We start from the raw sequence: 26,610 nt of genomic DNA on the forward strand, positions 1-26,610 counted from the left end.
CCAGAACATCACATACGCCAGTAACGCTCTGGAACCCAAGGGACTAAGTTATTCGTCCCAGCAACAGGTGATGTTGCCAAGTACTGCCACTCTTCATGCGCCAATTACATCTATACAACGCCACTAAGCTTCCGCACATGCTGACTAGAGTTCTTGATATGCTTATTTGATATCACAAGTGGGTTCCAATTGATGGCGAGAAGCAAGGTTGAAGAGTCTTGGCCGGGTGGCTTTCACTTTCTGTTCTTCCTTGCTTAGGGGCAAGGGGGCCCTGTTTCCTCCACCTAAACCGATCAGACGAATTGAATCTCAGATAATATGACGAGTGCAAGACTAGAAAGACCTGATCCAACGTAATTGGTTCCATTGAAGGAACCAAGGCTCGATCAGGCTACTGACTTGCGTTGTTATGGCGGGTGCCAGAGTTCGGAACAGAAAGAATCATGGGCAAATTGTTTGAAGGTCAATTCTCGTATTCGGTCAGCGTCACAGCGGATGCTACCATTCTTGAAGCTCGCAGGATAATATCAAAACGTCGGTCGGCCGCCTGCTAGCTCAAACTAAGACGTAAGCGACGGGACTTTGGTTCAATGGTTCTTGGCGTTAACTTCTAAACTACTTCATGGATCACTTTCCGTGGCCGATCGGCCACCTAAGTAGTGAAAATTTGACGCATAGTGAAGACGGCCGATCAAAGAGTCAGGTCAGTCTGACGACCTCGTTTACGCAAGGTCATGGCACAGTGAATCATGCAGAGACGTAAGCTTCCCATACTGAGCTCCAGTACCAGAGGAGGCACGGCCTATCCAGCGATGATACATTGAGTTATCGTGCCAATGCCAATGCCAACTCCATGTAGCAATCGAGAAGACCATGGCGAGAGACACGAGTATTCAGTATGGCAGGTTTTTCGTGTTGCCACATGTTTTGATTCCATACTGGAGCTAACGACTATATAAACCCTAGGCACCTACTGCCTGAAGTCGATCATAAACTACCCTTCACACACAGATCTCTAAACACAGCTTCCAGACAGTCCTTTCACAATGGTCCAAATCGCCCTTTCTTCAGTCACTTTGCTCTTCCTGGTGGCTCTCGCAGCTGCTTCTCCTGCTCCTCTTGTAAACTCTCGGGATGCAGTTGCTGTGGGTGACTGGTCCTGGGAACATTGGGTTGAGACAATCATTGCCGACCCTGAAAGCGCTTTATCCGTCGACGAAGCCCTTGAAGCTGCGGCCAAATCCGCAGCGGCTCACGAAGGTAAATCTTTTATCCCCATTAATTGTCTCTACCTGAATGTCAATGTTGGGTGTATGCATGCTAACATTACATTTGTAGATGGCTCACTTGATAAGAGACAGGAGCAGTTTCTCGTATGCAACGATGGCAAGCCTTCCGCTTGGGTATGTGAAGCTCGGTGACCTTCATTGAATAGGAAGTCAAGACTAACACTCCATAGGCACCTGATGCTGTGACGTGTATTAACTACCTTGCCGGTCTCAACGCAAATTGCGGGACTAGAACAGCGACGGCGATGTGTACCGCTGGTAATGCGCAAATTGTTGGAAGTGGCAGTGGAGCTGGAGAAGTGAGCACCAACTGGTATGTTGAATTCAGTCTCTTAGTTCAAAAGATCCGTATAGATGGGACTAACTCTCTTCGCCATCCAGTAACAACGTTGCCCGCACTGCTGGACGCATCATGGATCGCTGCTGGAGATCCGACAACACCGTTCAGGGAGGCATGCCGGCTTACGAACAAGGCGCCATGTGGGTTTACGTCTCAGCTCCTCTGATTTGATTCAGACATCGATGCGATGGCCACGGGAGTGCTTTCAATGGCACATGAATGTGGCAAAATCTTGGAATTCGGCTGCCCCCAATGGCTTTTCCGTCCTGGGTTTGATAGACATAATCTCACAACCTACTACGCCAGCACCTACTGTGCTCGTACAAGATAATCAATACAAAGCTAGTGTGAAGCATGTTCCCTTTTATGTCGTCTGAGTGAACTTAGTTCACAGGTCCTTTGGGTCATGAGATGATGGACGTAACTCGTTGCTTAATACGCGGCCCTCCACTCCATCTTCTGTTCCACCACGCCAGTTTTGCCGGAGACGTAATCCAGATACCCTTTGTAGTAAGCCAAGGGCGCGAAATTCTCCTTGAAACTTGCCTCATAGATCTCGCCAACAACATCAGTCATGGATCCATCAGACTTGCACTTCAGTAAACATCTTCATCGCGAGTCAAGTCAGCCAACTAAATCAAGATGGCCTACTAAGGGAATGACTGAGTAAAAAGGTCCGAAACTCAAGAGATTTCACTCACGCTTGCCACCTTCCCTTTCCCTTCAGGATATCTCTCATGTGATATGTGTTCCTTTCGCAGATCGCCATGCATAGAATTGATTTGGTCCAAGGGTATGTTCCTTGGGGGTTGAGACCCGCCCAGGGGAATGCTCCAGGCTTTGATCTGGCGCGGATGCTACTTGAAAAGGTTTGGCGTGTCCTGTCATCCATCAGTACCTCTTCTGTGTTATCTCGTATATTCAGAAAGGTGACTCACCTGAAGGCAATCCTTGGCTTGTTCCCATCCACTTTGTTGCCGACATGCGGCCTTACGGTGGAGTTTTTAGCAACAAAAGTTTCGACTCGTTCCTTGCGCAATTCTTGGGTCTCAGGAGAAAACGACTTTCGAGTGTCAGTAATGAGAACAGGGTTTCCAAACTTTTCAGTAAGTAGAGTCCGGTTGATTGGCATCGCGAATCTGTAGAAACTGAATTTGGAGCCCGGGTAGGACGTAAGGGTTCGTGATTCGGCTATGGCAGGTGCTGCCTCTACAAGGCCAATCGCTACGACGAGTAAAAGGAGTCCTGCTAGTTGAGAGAATATGGAATTCATCTTGAGATGTCTGGCGGTGGTGGTGCTAGGAGAGCTAGAGATGCATCACACAAGTACGTAAGCTTTCATATGAGTTTCGAGATGGGCTGACTCTGTTTCTCAGACTAATCAAAGATGCCTACGCAGGGTCCTTATGCAGACTTATATCGTCGAGGAACAAGCTAATGCAACTGGAGTGCACACTCCGCATCTGGAGTTTCCACTTCAGCCTCCAAACTTGAAAGAGCATACGTAGGTAGGAGGCAAGGGCCCGATCGTTCGAGTGGGAGAGTCAAGGGAGAAACACCTGAAAGAACACATGCGCCCTCATCTCCCATGTACGGCGCTCAGTGCCAAAGCCGTGTTATGCGGAGCAAAATCGCAGGGAAGCCTTTGTAGCACATAGGCGTACCTGGATACTCGGCGTCATCCGAGGATCTCGTCGCCGAGGTCCTAAGAAATGTACAAAAAGTCCCGACTCAGGAGGCGGAGAAGTGCCCCTGGGGTGGCCCCGACATCGTCGACTCGCCCGATCGAGGCAATGCTGAAGGAAGCCATATGAGGACTAAGCCGTTGTCAGGTGCTGTACTGTGTAAGTATGTCACACAACCTATTCCCTTGCTACCTATGGGTAAAGAGACTCATCCGCCCAGCGTTGATTGCTGTTGTACCATGCTGAGTTTGGGGCTCACCCAAGTTCCCTTGTAACTTGACACTAAAGCATCTGTGGCACCACGAAATGCTGACGTCTTTAAGCGGCAACTGCCTCTAACCCTTTATACCTCACCTTGGGTAAGTCAAGGTCAATTCATCACTGATACAAAGAAGTTGCATGGCCTGCATTGCACGCAAATACTAAAGAGCGAACATCTTGCTCTCTCTTAGTACTTGATTCTCTTCCCCTTTCCCAAATCCCTAATTATTCACTTATCCAGTCGTTCCCTCGTTGCCCGTCATGAAAACCATCCAGTCTCTACTTATAGCGACCATCTTCGCTTTTGATCCAACAGTACTTGCCGAATGTAACAAGAACGGCATGACAGGCGAATACGACGTTAACAACAACACCCCAGTCGACTTGAGAATCGTGTGCGCTCAGCTATCGGGCAGCTATGTAAAGAATGAATTCCGCCGAATCTGCATCATGGATACGAAGGGTAGAAAGTGGGATTTTGAGCTTTCGGTAAGACAGAGATCAAGTCGTGTTTCGTTCCTTCTGCATCTTCATCTCGTATGAATGATGGAAGGAATTCTTCCTGACTCTATTTTATCGCTGACGTAGCGCTAGTATATCGGGAATGGTGACCAACGCGACATCGATATAGAAGAATGCTATAGCGGCATGAAGGCAGAGGCCGGCTGCGAGCGCGGCGGCCGGAGGAAGTATTGGAATTGGGAATACTCGTGAGTTTTCCCAAACGGGCTCGCATCTTTGCTAGAAAGATCCAATAGATTTCTGACCATGGAGACTTTCCAGGGCGGATCCAAACGTCGGGCAATGTGTGAATATGCACCCGTACGACTTTGCAAGACCATTCGACGACCAGTAGGGAAGGGACGATGGCCGGGTGTAAGGCTATCTAGGGACCCCCAAGTCCAATCCTGTCACCAGCCAGGAGGCGCCCGTCTAGGTCGACGGGTCAGGTCAAACTGGCTGGGTGGTGGAGTGGTCTACGGTCAATAATCAAATTACGCCCAAAGCCTACTCGACGACAGGCTACGAGTTCGAGTTCGATTCCCAGTGTGAGCACCAAGAGATGTAGCCCCCAATTCGGCACCGGGGGGGTGAACTCTTTTTGTTTTTATATAGTCAACGATCCCAGGCCTCACCGCTCGACACGTGACCTTATATATGGGTGTCCCATAATACTCATCACGAATACCAACCGGTTCACGGGAAGCTGGCTTCGACTTTATTCCCATTCTCGATAGATAATCAACTTTTATTATGTATTTTGATGCCCTATGTGTGACTGCACGACACTTACATGTCACTGACGAGACGTGTTACATGCCTACTCTCTTTCAAAACATGAACACAGCACATTCTTGAGTTTGGAACAAGATGTAAATAGCACAATCGAAATGTGAGCTAGCTGTCTCTGCTGAGTCGGATAACCTCATCTCTAATCATCATGTACGACCCTTTTATCAATTGCACGCGTGCAACGGTCCAGTAAACTGAAATACACAATTCATAGACCACGCAACGTCGTCCACAGTCATCAACCCCGGCCCGGCCCCTGTCCGACTTCCACGCCGCCGTCCAACGGAGCACCGGAACAACGACTCCGCAGTAGCAGTCTACCTCTCCCGGTCCCCACTCATTAAGCGCGGGGAGAGAGATTAGAACATTTAATCAGGGGGGGAGGGGGAGGAACTGCAAAAAGGGAGAGATAATTGATTGCAACGTTGCCATCACACCAAGAGATCACAGCTGTTATGAGCTCGAGCACACTGCCATAGTTCGTTCCATTTGTTGTACGGAACTGCAAGCAGTATCTGGCTAGCCTCGTAACTTCCGAGCGTGTGGCCCAGGAACCGAGTTCCACTCGCGTTGCGATGTTGGTTCCCATCACTATGCCTTTCGTATCTTCAAATGTTTACAATGTTTCCATCACCTGAGGGGTAAGATCCCAACGACGCAGATCCGGCTACTACCTTCTACAATCGCACAGCTCTCATCACAAAGTTATGTCACCATGGTTCGCGCCGGGGGTGTCGCGCAAGCTGGGTTCCCCTCACCAAACATCCCATCCGGCTCCGAGCCCCCGCGCGCCGAGGTCACGTCCCGTCGCGTCATACCCACGATGCTCTGATGATAAGATTGAAATGTCCATTGAAGCCAAGATTCTGCCCTGCCGTACTTATAGAAGGTCTAATCCTGCAATTGGGGAAGGGGAATAGCAACCCAACCCAAACATCGTGACCGAAAGCCATTGATCGACCCTCACGATGCGGTTCCTCGCCACCGTCCTCGTCTCTCTCGCGGCCACAGCGGGAGCAGACTTTCTCCCAGGCCTTCCAACAGCACCCTACACTACAACAGGCGGCACCATCTCCGCCTCTTCTCTCTCCAAGATCATAGTCTCGTCAGCCTACGCAGACTCCGTCGACGACAAAGGCCAAACACTCATCCCGCCAACTCTGCATGCCTTTGCTGCAACCTTCGGAGAAGACCTCGCCTCGTCGCTAAAACTCGATATTCCAATCGAGCTAGGCGATGCCCCGGAGCAAGGAGCCATTTTCCTGACGCTAGCCGACGATGCAAGCCTCTACAAAGATGCTGCTGGGCGCGAGACGTCCGAGGGATACTCTCTCAATGTCACGATCGACGGTGTGCTCATCACAGGTGCCAGCCCGCTGGGCGTGTGGTGGGGTACTCGGACAATCCTACAGCAGCTCATCCTCGGAGACGGGGAGCTGAAGTTGGGGTACGGGACAGATAGCCCCGGATGGGGAACCCGGGGAATGATGGTGAGAGAATCCTTCCGCCCGAGCCGGAGGGCGTATTGCGGGAAACGTGACCGAACCTCGGCCGGATGCCGAAGCGAAGAGAACCGCAAGCTGACTGCCTATGCACTATGTTAGCTCGATATCGCCAGACACTACTACCCAGCCGAATTCCTCATCGAAATGTGCGCTTACATGTCCTTCTTCAAACAAAACACTTTCCAGCTGCACCTCTCAGACAATCTGTACAACAATGTCGCCATCTACTCACGCGAGCGTATGCTTTCACTCTATGCCGCCTTCCGGTTGAATTCCGACGATCCAGCCCTCGAGGGCCTCAATAGGCGCGCAAATGAGAGCTACACGCGGGACGTCTTTGACGACATTCAAGCGAAGTGCGCAGCGCGCGGTGTGACGATTCTGCCGGAGATCGAGGCTCCCGGGCACGCTCTCGTGATTTCGCAGTGGAAGCCCGAGCTGGGATTGTTGAGCGACTTGAGCTTGCTGAATATCTCAAACCCGGAGACGATACCGATGGTGAAGAAGATCTGGGAGATTTTCCTGCCATGGTTCCATACCAAGACGGTCTCGATCGGTGCCGATGAGTATGTCGATCCGACGCTGAGTGAAGAGTAAGTCACGTCGCCCCCGGAAAGTGGCAGTTTCCAAGCATGAGCTCATCATTCAGCGCCCTGGTTGCCGAGTACACGCGATTTGTGGACGAGATGAACGACTACATCACAAGCACATCCGGTAAGAAGGTCAGAATCTGGGGAACTTTTGCGCCGTCAGTCGGCGGAACCGTCAACAAGTCCGTTTCGATTCAGCACTGGGCCAACTTTGAGGCGAACCCGCTCTACGACTTTGTCAACAACGGGTACGAGGTACTCAACTCGGGCGACTACATCTACACGGTTGGAAAGTGGAGCGAGTGGTATGGTGTAAGTAATCGAACGGAGCGGGTTTGTGTTGATGTGATGACCGGACTGACCTGGCGAACAGCATGAACTCAGCTTAGAATTCATCTTTAATGGCTCGCCCGATGGATCACCATTTTCGCCAAGTATATTTGATCGCACAAATGCATCCAACAATGCCGCAAGGAACAGTGCATCGCTCCTGGGCCATATTGCGCCGCAATGGAACGATTTTGGCCCGAATGCAACGACGGTGACGGAGGGATACTACCAGTGGAGGGATGGCCTGCCTGCTCTCGCGGACAAGCAGTGGGGAGGCGAAGTTGCTGAGGCTGATTACCAAGGCCTTTTCTCTGCGTTGCAGCCTCTCGCGCCGGGGCAGAACCTTGATCGAAGAATCGCATCCACCGGATCGACGATCGTTGAATACGACTTCAAGCAGGGACGAGGTAGCAACGGCACAGCTGTTGAAGATTTGTCGGGCAACAACTACCATGCAACCTCGACGTGCGCGATGGGCGATGAAGGTGCCATTCTGGCGTCTGCGTGTAGCATCACGACTCCGCTGACGCAAAAGGGGAGGAATTACACTCTTTCTTTCTCGATCAAGCCCACGTCCAACGCCAAGGGAGCCATCTTCAGCGGTGGAGACAGCGGATTATGGTTTGGCAATGGGACTGTAGACGCCGTCATGCTCTTTTCAGGGGAGAGCACTTACGCGCTCAATTACACGTTCCCCGTGGGGTCGTGGACAAACGCGAGCCTCATTGGCAGGGGGAGGCAGACGTTCTTGGACGTTGGGGACGGCGAGCCCAAGGAGTTTTTGACAATAATGGGCTGGAACGGAGCCCGGTTTGTCTGGCAGCCCATTGCGGTAGAGGCGCCGTTGGCAACAGTCGGAGGCAGTGGATTTGAGGGAGTCATCAGCGGGATGAAGCTGGTTGATCATGCCTAGAATAGCCTTATTGTCGGAGAGGCTTATGCTGACATTTTCTTTAAGCCTCACCAGCTTCGGACTCTTAACCTGCTTTAGATGCTATGGTCCTTGGAGATGGAAATTCGATGTCATGCGGAACGGGGACGACTGAGTCGTACGTCGTGACGTGAATATTGCCCACACTTGCTGTCCACAACCTGTATCCGAGCAAAGCTGAGACTCTGCACTCCGTGGTCGCAGGGCCCAGGGCGTGCTAGCAAATGTGGATGTGAAACTTGGCACCGTCGTCCGTACCATGTGCCAAAACATATTTAGCTAGTTTTAGCGTACGTTATGTCGGTCCGGATGGCGTGTAAACGGCGTCAAGGCAGCGATCCTGCGGGCATTTGACAGATTGTGCCAGAAGGTTCTTTTTTTGCAACGGTTTTTTGATTGTTTTGGCGTGCAGATCTCTGTCGTTGTTTGACCCCCGGCCAAAACACCATAGCGTCAGCGATCTAATATGGTCGATGTCACATTCGAGGCTCGATGTAGTGGCATGGCCGACCCGGGTGACCGATCGGGGTCCTTCGGGGTCTTGCGTCGTGCGTGACTGCCAGGGGCCAGAGGGTAGGACTGAGAGGTTTTGGGCGTTGAAAGCCCCGGCAACGGCAACGGGATGCTCGCCGCAGGGATGACCGACGGGCCAGGGGCTGAATCAGGGTCCAGGACGGGGTTTCCAGTTGCTGGTCGATGGAAAGCTGCCCAACCGTTTAACAGAGCTGCAGATGCAGGGCGTACGGTTTCGATCGATTCTTTCTCAATAACGAGGGCTTTTCGAAATCTCCAAGGACTGGACAATGCCCACTTCCCCCTGGTGCCTTGCACACTTGGCTCGCTGGCGATGCTGACATTGCTCTTTGTGGGACAGCCTGAAGCGGGCGATGGTTTAGTGGCTAGGACACAGGATGACGATGGTTTCGGCCGATGTACGATGGGATTTCACCGTCTCATTGTCTGCTGAATTGCGGAATGTGCATGATTTGGTGCGACGGAAAGGGAACGGATGAGTGCGGAGGTCGTCTGGAGCAACTGGTTCAGGTTGACTCAGATCATATGGTCTCGTATTGATGGGAGGCTGTTGCTGCTGTGGGATAGGAGACGAAGCCAAGATCGATTACGTGTTGGACCGTTGGTCTCGACTCTGACATCAAGGACTGATGGGCCATGGGAGATGGTCGTCGAACATGTGAGGCCATGATTTGTCGGTGATAAAATGAAGGGCGTGTCAGAGCTGCGATTGGAACTTGGAAGATGCATAGGAGGTCCGGAGACACTGGAGTGCTGGAGTACGTACCGAATGTCCTTCAATGTACTTGCCTGACTGTGTGTGCGCCGTTCACGTGCACGGTACGGGATTACAGCATATAAGCGGGGCCAAGCGGGGCAGCTGCCGGTTGGAAACTTGGAATGGGAAAGCAGCAAGTTGAGAAGGAGCAGGGCGATTGACTCGGAGCCCCGCTCTTTCCCTTGTTTGGGTTCGAGTCCCTTGCAAACCATCTTCATGCCCCACTCTTCCGCCTCTTACTTTCCCCGGTCTCCGAGTACGTACCGAGCCACGGGCTTCAGGGCGGATCCGCACTTCGCACTGTACGTATTTGTCTGTCGTCCGCATCCAGGCGCACAATTTTGCTGTATCTTCACAGTGTCTTCTCCTTTCTGCCCATTCCTTCAGAGAGTCCACCATCATTTTTGCCATGCAGATCTCGTCGCATGCTGTGCAGCAAAACGCCTATTGTTGGCTCTTCACCGCTCACCTGGTGGCCCTCTCGAAATCTCCCACGGCTATGGTTCATCGGTCTGCCCTCTCCGATTTTTGTCGATGATCGAGCTGCCCATTCCATTTGCTCCCCCCCGTGGACCTTGGACAGGGGCAAGAGGTGGAATTGGCTTGAGTCTCGACTCTGAAAGTGGCCTGTACTTGTGGGGACAAGGATCAGCCCAAGTTCTCAAGGATCCCGGAGCCAGTCCCGTCATCGACTCTCCTCGCTGTGGTTGGCCTTCCCCCGCCTCGGTTTGCTGCGCACATGGAAGCAAGTGGGCGACGTTCAAGGTCCACGAGACTGCGAGAGTGATAGCGATATGGATGACTAGAGGGAGGGAGTCGAGTCGATCAAGAGAAGAAAGAGGGCAGTATTGAGCGGTGACCGAGGGGAGCGTCCTGGCAGCAACAGCCAAGGCAACGTCCATCCATTCTCCGTTGGTCAATGACAGTCAAGACTCAGACATCAGTTCATCGGCCCGTCGTCAGTGTTGCATGGCACACGACACTGGAAATCCCGAATCCAACCAGTCAGCCAGTAGTCTACGCATACTCCAATCTTGCCCTGGCAGACCAGACGATTACACTTTGCCCATCATCGTTCCAGGCGCCCTCAGATCCCTCTGATCCCTCTGCTCAACTCTGTCTCTTCCGACTAGATTTTCCATAGTCTTTCAGAAAAGGACAAAGGATCAAGGGTCGGTCTGGCCGCCGCCACCATCCCAAAACCATCTGCGCCGTCCCACCATCTCGCCTCGTTAGCCTCCGATCTCTCTTCAGGCGTCAACGTGCAAAACACTTTTCTCAACCTAACCACCACCACCATTAGAGTCTTGTACGGATGGTCTTAGAGCTTAGGGTAACGGACGGATGGGACACACACACACAAATACTGTCCAGAACACACGCGGAAATACACCACCGCCCTTGGATTCCCCTTCCACGTGCGGCGTGCCATCGCGCTAAGGCCGTCCAGACCCCTAAAACATGCAACCGAACAGCAGTCTAGATGGATTGCGACACGCACACCGGTTGGGCATGCATCTGAACTTGCCCTCTAACTACCTTAGCACCTTAGCTGATGCTGCGGAATCCGGCTCAAATGTCGCCAAATTATTGCCCCTCTGCTGCAGAGAGACAAACTACACACTTTCCTCGCCGGCCGCTAAAGTCTAGCGCATCTCAGAATCTCCGAGGGTCCCCCATCAACGCAAAACGGAGCCAAACGAGGGACGCCCCTCCATTCCACATTCCACCGCCAAAACTGCCCACCAACACTCACACACACACGCACCGTGGCAGGCTCTAGGTCTCCAGTTGCCCTTGTGGGAGCCAGTGGGAGGACCTCTGGGAGAACGCCTCGAGGAGGATGCAGAAGCCTGGAACCCCGGTTCCCGTGGGTTGCAATGGCCAATCTCCAAACCGCCCAAAGAACCGGTTTCCCATCCAGGGCAAGGATATGCGCCGCCTTGGCCTGGCCCTGGGGGCCCTGCCTGCACTACCGTCACCCTCAAGTCTTCTCGCTACTGCGCCGCGGTCCCCCCAACCCTCTCGAACAATGCTCATCCCGGCTTCCGGGATCCCTGCTCCACCTCAGCGGGGAGGGGCGGCATTTCAGTCATGCCCGCCGCCTCACCTTTGAAAGCAAGCATGCTTCTTCTCCTTGCTTTGAGGACTTGGATCTGAACTTGATCTGACCTTGCCAACCTTGCCTTACCTCGACCTGAGTTGTTGACGACGACGGACTACGGCTACGTTGTTGACAACGGCAAACAACATTTCCCATCGTTTGTCGTTGCCGTACACTGCATCAAAACACCTTGTATCATGGGCAGGGCCAGCTTCATCATCCCACTCTCCAACAACTTGCATGAAGTATGAACAAGATATCAGAAGGTGCCCGTGAATGGGAGACATTCAAGTGCGCATACCTTCCATCTTCTCGAGCTTTAGCTAGAGGCTCGGGGCACGATGCTTTTGGCTATTCAACAACTGACAGACTCGACTCTCTAGATATGATTCTTTCCACATTCCCAACGCTGTGTTCAACAGTCCCGACCGACCGATCCCCTTCTCATCCATCTCGTCGTCTCCGGATACAGGCCTCACTTCCTTTGCGCAGCTAGGTGCCTTGCGACTAAACGCATCGCGTGCCTTGATCTCGCTATTCGATCGTCAGCATCAATACATCGTCGCCGAGGCTACTCAGTCAATGCCCCTGGCGCCGAATACTAAGTACACGAGGCAAAACCATCTTTGGCTCTGCGGGACAGCTATCCCTCGCGACTTTGGAATTTGCGAGCATGTTTTGATAGGAGCGACTCACGCGGCTTCCAGCAGCCTACACCCGACAGCGCACACCACTGACGAGGATGAACTTCCCGTGTCTGTAGTCCCGGATCTTGCTACTGACCGACGATTCTGTAATCGACCTTACATCGACGCAGCGCCGTACAACCGCTTTTATGCGGGCGTTCCCATCCGGTCTCCCAAAGGTATCAACATTGGCGTGTACTGCATCTTTTCCGACAAGCCCAGGAATGGTCTCGACACCGAGGAGTTACAGTTCATGCGCGAGATTTCTCGGACAGTAATGGAATATCTCGACGCTAGAAGAGTAAATGAAAGCTACCGCCGAAGCGAGCGCATGGTGCAAGGATTGGGAAACTTCATCGAAGGTAGAGACGACCCAGTGCCGACTACAAGAACTACGCCTCGAGCATCTTTGAACGGATTTGAGCTTCCTAGGCTGGCGGTATCACTGCCCGATGCGGATCCGCCGTCACCTAGATCTTCCGAATCCCCTGAGCCCGTCCGCCCGGGCATCAACCCTATCAGAGCAGACTCAAGTGATTCATCTGCCAAAGTCGAATCGAGCGACTCCGTCGAGACGACGGCCACGACTGCGACGGTCGCCACCACTACCTCAAGCACGGCGCCGCCCGACCCGCACTTGACAGAGACCATCAAGATCTTTTCCAGGGCCGCAAATGTGATCAGGAAATCCCTCGAAGTGGACGGCGCCTTATTCCTGGATGCGAGCATCGGCTCTTTTGGGGGCCTTGTGACCGGTCCACGGAGGGCTAGTGAAGTAGCAGACCACACATTTTCTAGCAGCGAGGATAGTCTGTCCGAGAAGTCCGAAGACGTCAACGACAAATGGTGTAAGAGCTTTGGAAGGTCGTCGACGATGGACGACATTGTCAATGGCGTCAGTGCACCACAGCTCAGCCGTTTGACTTTGCGCGAAAAGTTCCTCAGGAAATTGCTCCGTCGATACCCCAACGGCAAGGTTTTCAGCTTCGATGAGATGGGCCAATGGTTGTCCGCCGACTACGAAAGCGATGATGCCGATATCACCCCTACGGAAGAACACGATCTCCCGGTTACGCGCCCTGAGCAAAAAGCAGCACATTCGTACTTTACGAGGCGGAACGAGGCCAAGACCATCATCGACATCTTCCCGGGTGCGAGGAGTGTAGCTGTAGTACCACTATGGGATCCTTCAAAAGAACGATGCTTTGCCGGAGGCTTTGTGTGGAGCAAGAGCGCGGCTCGGATATTGACACCTGCGGCGGACCTGCCTTTCTTGCGAGCATTCGGTATGGTCACCATGTCTGAGGTCATTAGGCTGGATGCAGTTCTGGCAGAGAAGGCAAAGACAGACATTTTGGGCTCCCTCAGCCACGAGCTTCGGTCGCCGCTCCATGGTGTAGTCGCCGCTGCAGAACTTCTTCACGATACCCAGTTGGATGCTTTCCAGGTCGACGTAATCCACACCATTGAGATTTCGGGCAAAACTCTCCTCGACACAATTGACCATGTAGGTTTACAATGACGCTTCCTAAGCCTCACTTGACGTGCTAACTCGACACAGTTGCTTGACTATAGCAAAGTCAACACATACCTCCGAGCTTCAAAGTCCCAGCGGAAGAATAATGGCCCAGGTCGTGGGCTGCGACAAGAAGCATCGGCATCGATCGAATCTGGTATGATGAGCTTGGTTTCTGACGTTCACCTCGACTTGCTCGTAGAGGAGGTCATTGAGAGTGTATTCATCGGCTACAGCTTTCATCACATGGTTGCCAACTCTCTGGCACGTCATGGTGCGTCTTCAGGCCCTCCAACACCGGCCCAAGAGAAGCTGGATGCCATTGCGACATCCGATGGGCTGGGCCACAGGCGGAAACCCTCAGACGCGCCGGCTGCCGCTATGAAGGATGTCAAGATTCTTGTCGACATCGACCCGAACTGCGCGTGGGTAGTCCACACAAATCCGGGCGCCATTCGTCGGATAGTCATGAATCTGTTCGGAAACGCCCTCAAGTACACATCTAAGGGATTCATCAAAGTCCACCTTAGGCAAGAGGAGGTCGTACATAAGACATCCCGGTCGGCATCGATGGTGGTGCTCACCGTCACCGACTCAGGCAAAGGGATTACCGAAGAGTTCTTGCACAACAAGCTCTTTACTCCGTTCTCCCAAGAAGACGCACTCGCACCGGGCACTGGTTTGGGCCTCAGCCTTGTCAGACAGATTGTGGCAGGCCTCGGTGGCACAATCAGTGTGGAGAGTCAGGTCGGCCATGGAACGAGCATCACGGTATCGATGCCACTGGTGCTGTCTCGCAAAGCGAGCAGTAGGGGGCGCAAGTTTTCGGCCGACCTGAATGCCCTGGCCGGAACGCGACTCTCGGTGTGTGGGTTCAGCAGAGGACTTGAAGATTCGGAAGAGCTTCGCGCCGGGGGGCTAGATCTTCCTGTGGAAAGCTTGCCATTCAAGTGGATGGATCTTAAGCTCAACGAGGACAGCCGAACTGCATCCAAGACGGATTTGATGGTTTGCAGTGAGGAGGCTTTTAGACGTCTCGGTCTGTCTGAGACTGGGGGTGTTGATACCCCGCTCGTCGTAGTCTGTGGCAATGCCGAATCTGCCCAGAAGCTGGCGACTTCCTACAGACGCTCCCTTCGACACGACGCTGTCATGGAGTTCATCGCCCAGCCGTAAGTTATCTGGTCCTTTCCAAGAACCGCAAGCTGACCGTGATTCAGAACTGGCCCCAGAAAGGTTGCAAAGGCTTTGGCTTGTGCACTTGATCGCTGGAAGCAAAGACAGCCCACGAAGACGATACCCGTCAGCCCACTGTCGGATGCCTTCCCAGGGCCTGCTCCATCACCACGGGCACTCAAGTCGGACGCTCTGTCGACGAGACCGCGAGCGCAATCCGAATCAGTCAAAATGGTACGGGTGGCCTCGCCAGCTACCGAGATCGTATCTCAGTCACCGGGAGACAGCTGGATTGCCAACACCAGTGATTCCAACTTTACTCTGACGCTCCCCTTCCGCCCAGCTGCGTCAGCAGCGGCGCCGGCTACCTCGACAGCTTCAGCTAGGGGCAACATGAACTCAAGCGTCAGCCCGTCTCCTGGAACCGTTAAGTCACCGCTAGAGTTTCTTTTGGTGGACGATAATCCGATCAATCTCAAGGTTTGTCTACCTATTGGGGACGATGCTAGTACGTTCAAAGGCTTATGGTAGCAGATTCTATCGGCATATATGAAGAGGCTGCAAAAACGACACGCCACTGCTTCAAACGGCCTTGAGGCCCTGCAGACTTACACGTCTAACCCGCAGAGGTTTTGCTGTATTCTCATAGGTATGAGTCAATACGGAGGACGATAGGAAGTAATGGTCACTAATAATGCACAGATATAACGATGCCTGTAATGGACGGGCTTGAAGCTACAAGGCGCATCAGGAAGTTTGAACGGGCACACAACCTCCCACCCGTGACAGTTATTGCCATCACGAGTCTGGGATCGGCGGGCGCCCGACAGGAGGGCTTCGCAAGCGGAATGGATTTATTCTTGACACGACCAGTGACCATGACAGAACTGGTCAAAATATTGAAACAGAGGAAATTAGTGGACGAGGCGGCGGAAAAAGAGGTCCTATCTTAAAATGGGGAAAGGGACCTCAGGCGTTGTAGACGGGCTTGACTGGTGCATTGGGGCGGTCGTATCGCTGTTGCATGGGATTTCTTTTTCTTGTTGTTTGGTCAAGATTTGCAAGGCGTTTAGGAGGTACACGATTTGATGGATTGGTCCTGCATAGGACCTAGAAGCGCTCAAAAAGGGGGGATCCCTCTTTCACGGCCACTGGTACGAACAAGTTTGACGAGGGTTACGGCGCCGTTTGGAGGTATTACAGTTGACGATTGGTACCAGGATAGGACAGGAATGCTTGGTACGCAGGTAGTCGAAATCAACCGCCGGCTCAGCGCGTCGGCATGAATATTCTGAACGTTGTGTGACCTTGGGAGTCATGAGCACTTCAGTGTGTCTAGCGGCCCTGGGTGAACAATATCGCAGGATCGCATTCGTGCACAATGGCGTCCTATCGACATTGTTGGTATTTGACAACCACTAATAAAGTATCATTCTGAATGGAGAGATGATCAGATAGCGCCAAATTGCCCTTGGTCTGAGAAGCGCAGGATTGCGTCAAGATGTAAAATGTATTCTTCGAAGATTCCTTCTAGCCTGGTGTTTTTTTTGGCATTTGCTAGGACCGTGTCAGTCATCGGGAGGTGCCGATGGCTGTTTTTTTCTGACAGCTTGCTGTCTAATTATGAAAATAATTACTCGAGCGAGCAGGAGAGATAAGAATAGGAACAGGGGGCTGAGCGTTGGTGATGTGAACGTGTGGGACCTCGGCTTTTGCCCGGCATGTTTGGAACTTTGGGATTAACCAGCTTGGATGTGATTTATTTCATTGCGATGTGTTTGAAAAGGGGGGGTTGAATGGTCCAAGGCACTTCATTGTAGGGAGTGGTTAGGGATGGAATGAAGATATCGATTGTTGAATAGAGAGACACTCGGGAAAGGGCCCTCAATGCACGACAGAGCAACAGGTACTCTCTTCAAAGGGGATGAACAGTTTCAATCGGCGTTAAAGAATCGATTAACTCGAGTCCGACACCAGAATCGGGCCGAACGAATTCAAGAGTGCTTTTCCCAATCTTCCCATTTGCCATGCTCGTCGCAGTTCGCACTCCATCAAATTCAATGGCAAGGGGAAGAGCGAGTCCACTGATAAGGCTTCACTCGCCCGGGACACGGGTTGACCCCTACGCGTCCACGTTGGGTCTCTTTCGTTATCTTTGGTGGGTGTGGTCAGGGGCGCATAATGAACGGTCGTTCCGGGATGCAGAGATAGCTACCCGAGGGCTCTTCTCTGCAAGTCTGCATTCTGCAGTAGTCCGTTATTGCACGTATAGAAGCTGGCTGGTCAGCTCACCTCTGACGATTTGTTTCCTGCTCACCTCTTGCGATGCCAATCACCACCAAGTTTTCGTGATGTTTGCTGTATTCATTCGAGGCCACGCTCCCTTCCGAAACCCAGATTCTGCTTCCGAGAAGAGCCGTCTCTTATCATTGAGACGTGTGGATTCGGGATCCGTTTCTCCACTGCAATTGTATGTGTCAGCGGGGAGGGGGAAGGGGCCCTTGTGGGCTGTGGGCGAGCCCAATCTTGCGGGGTTGGACTTCCACGTTGAGGAGCATTGCCGGTGTACTCCGTAGACATCGCGAGGAAGTCGAGGTGAGCTTCTTTGGATCAAATGGACAGCAGCTTGCGTTTCGGGACTGGTCTGGGAGTCTAGGAGTCTGGTACGACGGCATTGGAACACTGGAGCCACGGCAATCTAAACCATGTGCCCGGGTTGCCCGACCTGCGTTGTCCAGAAGGGGCATCGTTCTATTGCCGGGGGAGGCGTCGATTCGAAGGCATGGTTCGACAAGCTGATAAGATTTTGGGGGTATTGAAGAGACGACGAGACGAAAGCCAACGCGGTAAGGGTCGTGATAGGACGAGATAGTCAGTGGCACGACACCATCTCCTCCATCTCCTCACTGCTGGCGTTCTTCTGCGGACGCGAAATGCATGAGCAACGCTGCACCACGTGAGCACGTCTATCTCCAGCGCGCTCCCTCAGCCCAAGCATCCATTGAACGCCGCCAAGCTCGTTTCCCCAAAGTGATCGACCCTTTCGTTCTGTTGCAGCGAGTGTTCCATTGCAGCCAACGCTTTCAATGGGCTTACCCAGGAGAAGCCTAGAAGGAGGAGGGGGGGAAAGATGCATGATAGGGTGGGCAATGACATCACGAGCTACACGAGCTGGAGAAACAAGCCTTTTTGGCGAGGTGACCATTCTCTCGCCTTGTAGTTTACCGCGCTGTAGGCTGTGGTTTCCCTGTAACCGATCAATTCCTGGGGAAAAGACGGACTGCTTGGAACGTGGACGATGGGGTTTCGACACTTTTGGACGACGCCAACACCGCGGTCCCGATAGGAGGAGTGTTTAACCCCCCTCTATGCTTCTCCGAGTTACCCGAGATCTGGTCACGATGGTCCTTCGTGAGCAAACAGCATTCGGTTATCTTCATCCTCAAAATGAAGTCAACGAGAGAGAGAGTCTCGCTAGGAAGATAGAGATGACCAAGTCACTGATACACAGAGTCTACACACCGCGGTTAAACATGATTCAGCATCCCAGCCATCAGGCAAGGCGAGACTACCAGAAATGGGTGTGTCCTGGTGCCGTCCGGGTTAACGTCCTGATACGCACGAACCAACGAACCAAGCGGCGCCCCGAAGTGGTGGTGCCCTTCTGGGTGGTTTGTGGTTGTGGTGGTGGTGGCTTGACACGCACACGCTTACCACGCCCCAGGGGCGCCTGAACTGGCCTGTCATCGTAATCAATCATCAAAGGCCGCCCCCGAAGCTGCCAGCCTGCCAAAGATAATCGCGGTCCCGGAGGTGGGTGGTCCTCTGATCCAGGTTCTCCCTCCTCGAGACTCGTTACCGGCTGGCTGCACCTAAAACCGCCCCCGTCTGTCAAGGCGCCACAATCGGGTTTCCCACTTTAGATGGTGGGTACGTAGATAAAGACGATCATTTGGAGTGAAGCATCATTTCATGCCATTGACGGATTAGGAACCAGCTGTTCAGGTGTTGTCGAAGACTCCAAGTGTTGCTTAACCATTGACCTGACGTATTCACGGATTTGAACATCACAAATAGCCCAGACAACTCGGCTTCAGCCCAAGAGGCTTGGGCAAGCTGAGAGATCCACTGATCGTGAGCTGTGCATCTCGGCCAGTTTCCACTTTCTCTCCTCACTTCCGTCAGGTCGTTGCGGGGCGTGGGGGAAGAAAAGAGGAGACCCGAGGAGGACAATTCGTTCGTCTCTCTTTCAGACTCTCTTTCTCTCGGCTTTCCTACTGACAGCCTGGCAATTGTCAAATAGAAGAGGAGCAAAAGATTAGCGCATCGTCTTGAACGAGAGAGCTCCATGCCCAAGGCCGGGGTCCCCCCTCCCCTTCTATCCTACCAGTGCCACCCCCCGGCCGCAGCCAGGCCCTCCCGTCCGTTTCTTGTCGCATTGGACGTAGCCGCGCTTCTGTGTCATTTGAATGTGTGTGTGACTCGCCCCGTCCCCGTAGATGGTACTGGGCCGGGCCTGGCTTGCTTCAAGCTTGACTGCCGGATAGACTAGTCTAGTCTGTACCCTGGACCGAGACCACTCTTCTTGCGTGTGTTGAACGTGGTTTAGTTCTAGTCCCGTACGAACAAGCTGATGGAGACAATTGGGAGAGAGAAAGTCTGGGCTACTAAAGAATGGCTTAGTCCCCTTTTTCTTACCACACACCTCGGTTCCCATGTAACGCACGCGGTCTTTTTTCTTCACTGCCAAAAAGACGCGGTCCCCTACCATTTCTTCGTGGAGTGCGTGTGTGTCTGTGCCAACATTTTCAACATTTCCATTACGTTCATTTAATACTCCTGCTCCTCAATTGCCGCATCTCCAGACTCCTCCCCCGCAAACTCGTCCGTCTACCCCGTTCCCCCCGGCGAGAAACGTCACCGAGCGAGGCTGTCCGAATCCGGGGTTCTACAACAACCAACAAAGCCATTAAGTCATCTACAGACGCCAATCGACGTCCTACCGATTCGATTGAGTCGTCTACCACCCGTGGACTGACACCACACGATACCCTCAACCACCAACACTCAGAACCTCACAATCACCGACGACTAGAGACCGCAAACATGGAAGCACCTCCCCGCGTCTCCGCCGACCAGGCCCTCGCCAGGCTGGGCTACAAGGCCGAGCTCCCGCGCAACCTGTCCATGATGTCCATCCTCGGCCTCTCCTTCGCCATCATGGCCGTCCCCTTCGGCCTCAGCACCACAATGTACATCACCCTGACCAACGGCCAGGCCGTCACCGTCCTCTGGGGCTGGGTCCTCGTCTCCATCATCTCCCTCTGCATCGCCGCCTCCCTCGCCGAGATCTGCGCCGTCTACCCGACTGCCGGCGGCGTGTACTACTGGTCCGCCATGCTGGCACCCGCCGGCTGGGCGCCGCTCGTCAGCTTCGTGGACGGGTGGCTTACCCTCGTCGGCAACTGGACTGTTACCCTGAGTATCAACTTTAGCGGTGCGCAGTTGATTCTCAGTGCGATTAGTGTTTTCAACGAGGACTTTGTTGCCAATACGTGGCAGACTGTGCTCTGCTTCTGGGCTGTTATGCTGGTTTGCGCTGGAGTGAATGCGTTTGGATCGCGGTACCTGGATCTGATCAACAAGGTGGGTTTGGCATGCTATGAGAAATCAGCATCGGAACGAGAATGCTGACCAATGTTTTTTCAGGTCTGCATCTACTGGACTGGTGCTTCCGTTCTCATCATCATGATCACTATCCTGGTCATGGCCCCCAGCAAGAGATCTGCCGAGTTTGTCTTCACCCACTACGACGCTTCCGCCAGTGGATGGGCTCCTGGCTGGTCATTCTTCGTCGGTTTGCTCCAAGGTATGTTCGCCATAACCCTATGCTCACGAATACACCCCAATTGACACTTCTACTAGCCGCCTACACCCTCACCGGCTACGGCATGGTCGCCTCCATGTGCGAGGAAGTCCAGAACCCCGAACGCGAAGTCCCCCGCGCCATCGTCCTCTCCGTCGCCGCCGCCGGCGTCACCGGTGTCATCTACCTCATCCCCATCCTCTTCGTCCTCCCCGACGTCACCATGCTCCTCGAGGTCGCAAACTCTCAGCCCATCGGCCTCCTCTTCAAGACCGTCACCGGCTCCGCCGCCGGTGGCTTCGGCCTCCTCTTCCTCATCCTCGGCATCCTCATGTTCGCCGGCATCGGCGCTCTGACCGCCGCCTCCCGCTGCACCTACGCCTTCGCCCGCGACGGCGCCATCCCCGGCTACAAGCTCTGGAGCCGCGTCAACCACAAGCTCGACATGCCCCTCTGGGCCCTCGGTCTGTCTACGGGCGTCGACATGATTCTTGGCTGCATCTACTTTGGCTCCAGCGCCGCCTTCAACTCCTTCACCGGTGTTGCTACCATCTGCCTGTCCACCAGCTACGGCGTGCCCGTCCTCGTTAACCTCATCCAGCGCCGCCGCGCCGTCGCTAACTCGCCCTACCCGCTCGGCAAGTTCGGCACCGCCATCAACTGCATCTGCATCGTCTGGATCTGCTTCGCCGTTATCATCTTCTGCATGCCCGTCAGCTTGCCCGTCGACGCCTCGACCATGAACTACGCCTCTGTTGTATTTGCCGGTTTCGCCTTCATTGCCATCACCTGGTACTTTGCCTACGCGAGAAAGAACTTCCACGGACCCCCGGTCGCTAAGGAGGAGTTCCAGCCTGGGCCGGAGGGCACGCTGGAGGGAAAGATCCCGGGAAACGTTGACTCGGAGACGACGGCGAGTACGGAAAAGAAATGATCCTTTTTTGGCTTTCTTTGTTTTTGAGATTTGAGTAGAAGCTGATTGGTTTGTGGGATCAGTTGCATGTACGTAGAAGTTGATTTGCCTTTTGTTATGATACCAATTTGGGGTGGCTCTCACACATCCTGACAATCATTCATCCATTGAAAATTCTTCAAATTGTATTGTCCCCATCAAGTCGTCTCTCAAGATGTGAACGTGGCCCTTGGTTGAACTATGATTTACGAGTCTATGAGGTTACGCTTCTGGTGTGACCAAAGTGAGCCCCTTCGAGCATGTGAATCGGACAGGGCTCGTCGTATCAGGAGACCTTTGACAGATTTTCGATCCATCTGGTTCGGCACATCGTGAACACCGCCCTCATGTTCCACCATCACTAAATCATCCATTGAGTAGCCTTCGTATCGCCGAGAGAGACTTGCTCGTGTTTTTCCTAAGAAAGGCTGTTCTCACCCCGTGACCTAGACACGCGTGATCTATCAGAGGGACCATTCCCATCAACACGGCTTCAGAAGCCTGGTCGTCTTTGTGATGTGATAGAGAGCTCTGGAAGCTACATGGTCCAATCATGCGGTGTTAGGTCCGCCACACCTGAGACATGTGAAAGCCCTCTATCAAAGACCCGAGCTTTCCATCGATAGCATAACCTTCGGCCTCAAGTCTCCTACATTCGACGTAAAGGCTGGTCAAGGGCAGTGAGAAGCATTCGATGAACTCCCCTTCTTCCAAGCGCGGCTTGGGATTGCGATTGTCCTCTGCTTGCATGTCTATATCAACATGGACCATGACAGAGCAGGAACTAGAGAGAGTCAATATTTAGGCTGGCTGAAGGCAGGCACTGGGCGTGACACACTTGGAGAAACCAGGGGCTTGTAAAATGTTAGCGTTGGAGGTCTTCAACGTAGATCAATTTGCAAACTGATCACTTACCGCCGAAAAGCTTCGGGCTGTTCCCATGCGAATCCGGCTTGATGGTACCGACGTAGCCTGTCTCTTCTGCGAGTTCGCGGATCGCGCACTGTTCGACGGTTTCGCCTTTGTCAAGCAGTCCAGCGGGGAGTTCGATACAGATTTTACCCACGGCCGGGCGGAACTGTCGCTGGAGCAGAAGCTCTGGGCCAGTTTCTTTCTTTAACACGGCAACGATATGCACCGCGTCGACTGAACTGCCTGCTGCGCGTGTCTTTCTCTCAACTCCTTCCCAGAGGCGGTCTTTACCATCCACGTCTCTGTACTTGATCCTAAACGTCCGGTTAGGTCTATTGAACATTACGATGTAGTTTCGTATGAGATCATTAGCTGAGGTGGTACCGACTTGACCAACGTCATCCATTTGGCATCTCCAATCTCCTGCGTGTTCAATCACCAGACACATTAGCCGTGCTTGTTGAATCAACGCGTCATGTTAACTCATTGCAACTCACCAGTGGCTCAGATGAAACTACATGAGGCTTCTTTGTGTCCTCCATACTGAGTACTTGTTCAATCTGACGTATACAAACCCAGATTGGTTGAAGGTTAATGTTGTCTCTTTTCCTATTCACGCTGTTCAAGCACTATGGAGGGGTAACAATTGGTGGGGTAGAGGGGCAATCGAAAAGTGCGGGGTTGCATTTTCAGTCACAGCAATGAGACGCGTTTAGTTGATTCTGACTTAGGGACGCAAATTGCTAGAGTTCGAGAGGCTGGAGGCCTTCAATCATGTCTCTATTGGGCTTCATCAAAAGCTTCAATTGCTTACAGCACCGTCTTTCCCAGATCTACCTCTAATCATGGCGGAACATCAGTCCTCTGGACGCCATCGGAAAGGATTATTCTCTTGAAGATGCCACACATAGCCCTGAGCCGCAAGACTCAAGACGCGGTACTTATCTTCACCCATCTCCTTGCACTCAGCCCCAGACAGACTTGTCAAAGCCATAATTCTAAGCGGCGCGAGACCCTGCTCTCCCCGCTGTTTCGCGTCGGTCTTGCGCCGCAACATATCCAGTGTCTCCTCCCACGTACCCTGAACCATCTCAACAGAGCTAAGACTAAGTTCTATCTCTCTATCGCCAAGAAGAACGCCAAAGTCGTGAGAGCTGAGTCGCACATTCGAGAGTGTAAGTCGTTGGAGATTGGGCCATGGTTGCGTTCGGACAAACCAGTTGAAATGCCACGGCTTTTGTGGTCCGATTTCGATTGTGTCTGCGTCGCGGCTGAACTCCTCCAAGTCGATCGAGATGCGCTCTAGACTGTCCGTCGTGGTAAGAACACTGAGCAGCTTCCCACAGCCTTCAAACTCAGCCGCATCGTGGAACTTCGACCAGGTAACCTGAGGTCTTCTAGAAGGGCCATCGCTGAGCGTATATTTGCTCGTGAATTCGAAGCACCGGAGCTGTTCAGTAACCCAAGTGTATTCATCTAGTGTCTGCTCATCCCCCACTGTCTCAAATGCATCCCAAAAGTGCATGGGGCTGACTCGCACAGCAAATCGTGTCAGGAAGACGCCAGTAGCTCCGAGAATGCCTGGGATGAATCCGAACGGCCGTCGAGCGCTCATGAGGTCGTCTTCAAGTTGAGCAACCGATGTGGCTACGTGCTCCCATCGGTGAGGAGTTATGAGGTATTGGTAAAGTTCGTCGTCATTGACGAGGGCGTCTCCTTCGGGCGGAATCCACTGCGATTCAAACGAATCGCTCATCTCCAGTCTCGTCGCATTCGGCATTCGCTTCATTGTAAATGATACAGTATCGGAAAAGCTGTGCCATCTGTCATCGTGAAGGTGCTTTTGCTCGGCCTCGAGGCGCGTGTATGTATCGTAGGCTTTCCCAATGAGTCCTCCGTGAAATGCATTTGAAAGCTCCTCATCCCAAGGCTGGTCGTTGGTGAGCCGATCCAAAAGATCGAATATCGCCTGAAGCTTCTCTTTTGCTCCGTCTGACAGCATGTCCTTACGCGTCATCCCATGCGAGAATTCCCGCCGGAACAAGTTCCGGAGCTCGTGTTTCGCCAAGAGAATGAAATTTTCATGTGCGAATGCTGCGAGTGCATCGTAGAAGCCCAGCGGGATGCGGATGCAGCGCACGCCTCGTCCGATGGTCGCATGCCGGGAAATCGCATTCAGGCGATCGAGTGATTTCCGTGTGACGTGTACCGTAATGGTAGGAACCAAGTAAGGGGATGCTGCCTCGCAGAGACGGCGGCAAGTCAGGCGAAGGGACTGGAGAGTTTCGATGTCGACTTTTCGCCTCTTGTGTGGTTGCGCCCAGGTGAAATCGTTTTCCTGTGCCGAGACGGTGTCGACGTGAGAACAGATCTGATCTAGGAGCTCGAAAGGCAAGTTGAGAAATCTGCTGTCCGTCGGGTTGAGAATGCCGTGAACGTGTGCTCGAAGAGCAAATCCTTGTTCGATTAGGTCCGAGTAAGGGCCGAGCTCGTTTGGATTTGCCTTCTTGCGTGCTTTCCAGTCCTCCAGGCTAAGTTCTGGCTTGTGGTTGATGATTTTTTTGAAGGTCGGGTCGACCTCTATCAACCGCCGGTAAACTGCAGCGAGCTCTTGGCTTGGGTTATCGCTCGTCTCTTCCATCTCGGTCCTATTGATGGCTCCGGATACATTCCGCACATCAATCGTGAATGGCGCCATTCCCAGGCATTCTACGTTACCAACGTTGCCTGCGTTGCCTGCGGATATCTACTCTTTGCCTTTGAAAGAGCGTAACGCGGGGTAGACTCACTCAGTACCCCGTGTCAAGGTTTCCGTATTTGGGGTATAGTCTCGACAACTTGGATGTCTTTGGAGTTGTGAACAAGGAACGGCAATCTGAGGCTGGGCAAGGCGGGACCACATCGCGTCTTTGACGCGTGACGTCACGTGCAATTACTATTACTGTGCCATTTTATGAGCAAGGTTCTCGCCAAGAAGCGATGTAATGACCTCCAGAAGTCGGAAATCAAAACCGAGACTACCGAAGATGGTCAATTCACAGATGACTACTTGGTTAAAAGAAATCTACTCAAGCGACCTTAGCGAAGAGCAGGCTGCAAGGCAGACATTGAGATCTGCAAGATAAATGGGCGATGAGAGTCGCTTTCCCGTTTAAGGTACGTTGAGCATAATCGAGAACAAGCTGCAAACTTGCAGGTTCAAATCCAAGTCCATCAAGATATACAATTGATATTACACGTAGACAGTCCATCCAATACTTTGTCGCACCTAGTGTTCCTTACCTAAACCGGCGCGGGTTGTATCGAATTTCCCACTCTTGTTCCTCTTTATTATAGAACGCGCCATCGAAGTCTGAATCAGAGTCGCACTCCATCCATATAAGCCTTTATGTCTCTCCAGGTTGGCCGTCCATAGACACCACGGTTCCGCCAAAAGTTCATGACTCTGAGCTCTTCGCCAGGGACATACCCGCTGGGGTTCTCTTCAAACTCCCATTCCTTAAACCCTTCGATATCGGAATATTCCATGTCACTCCCTGAGTAGTCCTCTTCATCGTCTTCTTCGTCATCCTCTTCATCGTCTTCTTCGTCATCCTCTTCGTCGTCCCCTTCGTCATCCCCTTCGTCAAATTCCCCGTTGGTCCCGTTAGGCCAGTCCCTGCTCACAGGGTCGCTGCTTGTCGGTGCCTTGATAACAGAAGCTGCTGACGTCAAAGGTATAGAATTTTCTCCCAAAGTGCGCCTGACGTATTGCAGGGCTAGACTCGGGTCTAGAATTTCGGGGCTAGATGGCTGGCCAGGACCCGGTTGAAAGACGCGTAACAGCTCATCGACGCTCATCTTAGTCCCGATCAGGCCATCCGTCGGCTCGTCCAGTGTGTTG

General features: G+C 52.9%; 12 protein-coding genes across 12 annotated transcripts; 6 read left to right on the forward strand and 6 right to left on the reverse strand.

Annotated features, from left to right (window-relative positions):
- Window positions 1-1,046: 1,046 nt before the first annotated feature.
- Window positions 1,047-1,800, forward strand: CCOS01_08306 (uncharacterized protein; the record flags this gene model as incomplete). Its single annotated transcript, XM_060456467.1, has 4 exons — window positions 1,047-1,260; window positions 1,339-1,403; window positions 1,460-1,602; window positions 1,671-1,800. The coding sequence occupies 4 exons, from the start codon at window positions 1,047-1,049 to the stop codon at window positions 1,798-1,800; spliced, it is 552 nt and encodes a 183-aa protein (XP_060312741.1).
- Window positions 1,801-2,061: 261 nt separating this feature from the next.
- Window positions 2,062-2,368, reverse strand: CCOS01_08307 (uncharacterized protein; the record flags this gene model as incomplete). Its single annotated transcript, XM_060456468.1, has 2 exons — window positions 2,062-2,236; window positions 2,331-2,368. The coding sequence occupies 2 exons, from the start codon at window positions 2,366-2,368 to the stop codon at window positions 2,062-2,064; spliced, it is 213 nt and encodes a 70-aa protein (XP_060312742.1).
- Window positions 2,369-3,289: 921 nt separating this feature from the next.
- On the forward strand, window positions 3,290-4,644 carry CCOS01_08308 (uncharacterized protein; the record flags this gene model as incomplete). Its single annotated transcript, XM_060456469.1, has 6 exons — window positions 3,290-3,473; window positions 3,638-3,673; window positions 3,817-4,064; window positions 4,170-4,285; window positions 4,334-4,397; window positions 4,513-4,644. Coding segments are annotated over 6 exons (780 nt in total), but the record flags the coding sequence as incomplete, so codon positions are not given.
- Window positions 4,645-5,836: 1,192 nt separating this feature from the next.
- CCOS01_08309 (glycosyl hydrolase family 20) lies at window positions 5,837-8,206 on the forward strand (the record flags this gene model as incomplete). Its single annotated transcript, XM_060456470.1, has 4 exons — window positions 5,837-6,358; window positions 6,473-6,966; window positions 7,023-7,275; window positions 7,337-8,206. The coding sequence occupies 4 exons, from the start codon at window positions 5,837-5,839 to the stop codon at window positions 8,204-8,206; spliced, it is 2,139 nt and encodes a 712-aa protein (XP_060312744.1).
- Window positions 8,207-8,550: 344 nt separating this feature from the next.
- Window positions 8,551-8,673, reverse strand: CCOS01_08310 (uncharacterized protein; the record flags this gene model as incomplete). The annotated part of the gene is made up of 1 exon (XM_060456471.1): window positions 8,551-8,673. The coding sequence occupies one exon, from the start codon at window positions 8,671-8,673 to the stop codon at window positions 8,551-8,553; it is 123 nt and encodes a 40-aa protein (XP_060312745.1).
- A 267-nt stretch (window positions 8,674-8,940) lies between these two features.
- Window positions 8,941-9,081, reverse strand: CCOS01_08311 (uncharacterized protein; the record flags this gene model as incomplete). The annotated part of the gene is made up of 1 exon (XM_060456472.1): window positions 8,941-9,081. One exon carries the CDS (start codon window positions 9,079-9,081, stop codon window positions 8,941-8,943), a length of 141 nt encoding a protein of 46 aa, XP_060312746.1.
- A 2,277-nt stretch (window positions 9,082-11,358) lies between these two features.
- On the forward strand, window positions 11,359-11,631 carry CCOS01_08312 (uncharacterized protein; the record flags this gene model as incomplete). The annotated part of the gene is made up of 1 exon (XM_060456473.1): window positions 11,359-11,631. The coding sequence occupies one exon, from the start codon at window positions 11,359-11,361 to the stop codon at window positions 11,629-11,631; it is 273 nt and encodes a 90-aa protein (XP_060312747.1).
- A 235-nt stretch (window positions 11,632-11,866) lies between these two features.
- On the forward strand, window positions 11,867-15,950 carry CCOS01_08313 (hsp90-like protein; the record flags this gene model as incomplete). Its single annotated transcript, XM_060456474.1, has 6 exons — window positions 11,867-11,910; window positions 12,003-13,812; window positions 13,867-14,993; window positions 15,042-15,477; window positions 15,532-15,646; window positions 15,700-15,950. The coding sequence occupies 6 exons, from the start codon at window positions 11,867-11,869 to the stop codon at window positions 15,948-15,950; spliced, it is 3,783 nt and encodes a 1,260-aa protein (XP_060312748.1).
- Window positions 15,951-20,103: 4,153 nt separating this feature from the next.
- Window positions 20,104-21,797, forward strand: CCOS01_08314 (amino acid permease; the record flags this gene model as incomplete). The annotated part of the gene is made up of 3 exons (XM_060456475.1): window positions 20,104-20,643; window positions 20,707-20,866; window positions 20,923-21,797. 3 exons carry the CDS (start codon window positions 20,104-20,106, stop codon window positions 21,795-21,797), a joined length of 1,575 nt encoding a protein of 524 aa, XP_060312749.1.
- Window positions 21,798-22,376: 579 nt separating this feature from the next.
- CCOS01_08315 (ADP-ribose pyrophosphatase) lies at window positions 22,377-23,070 on the reverse strand (the record flags this gene model as incomplete). The annotated part of the gene is made up of 3 exons (XM_060456476.1): window positions 22,377-22,599; window positions 22,654-22,669; window positions 22,731-23,070. 3 exons carry the CDS (start codon window positions 23,068-23,070, stop codon window positions 22,377-22,379), a joined length of 579 nt encoding a protein of 192 aa, XP_060312750.1.
- Window positions 23,071-23,583: 513 nt separating this feature from the next.
- Window positions 23,584-25,368, reverse strand: CCOS01_08316 (uncharacterized protein; the record flags this gene model as incomplete). Its single annotated transcript, XM_060456477.1, has 1 exon — window positions 23,584-25,368. One exon carries the CDS (start codon window positions 25,366-25,368, stop codon window positions 23,584-23,586), a length of 1,785 nt encoding a protein of 594 aa, XP_060312751.1.
- Window positions 25,369-26,084: 716 nt separating this feature from the next.
- CCOS01_08317 (uncharacterized protein) lies at window positions 26,085-26,567 on the reverse strand (the record flags this gene model as incomplete). Its single annotated transcript, XM_060456478.1, has 1 exon — window positions 26,085-26,567. One exon carries the CDS (start codon window positions 26,565-26,567, stop codon window positions 26,085-26,087), a length of 483 nt encoding a protein of 160 aa, XP_060312752.1.
- Window positions 26,568-26,610: the final 43 nt, after the last annotated feature.

The sequence above is a fragment of the Colletotrichum costaricense genome (genome assembly GCF_030867565.1).
Source record: "Colletotrichum costaricense strain IMI 309622 chromosome Unknown Scaffold_8.1, whole genome shotgun sequence".
NCBI classification, from domain to species: domain Eukaryota; kingdom Fungi; phylum Ascomycota; class Sordariomycetes; order Glomerellales; family Glomerellaceae; genus Colletotrichum; species Colletotrichum costaricense.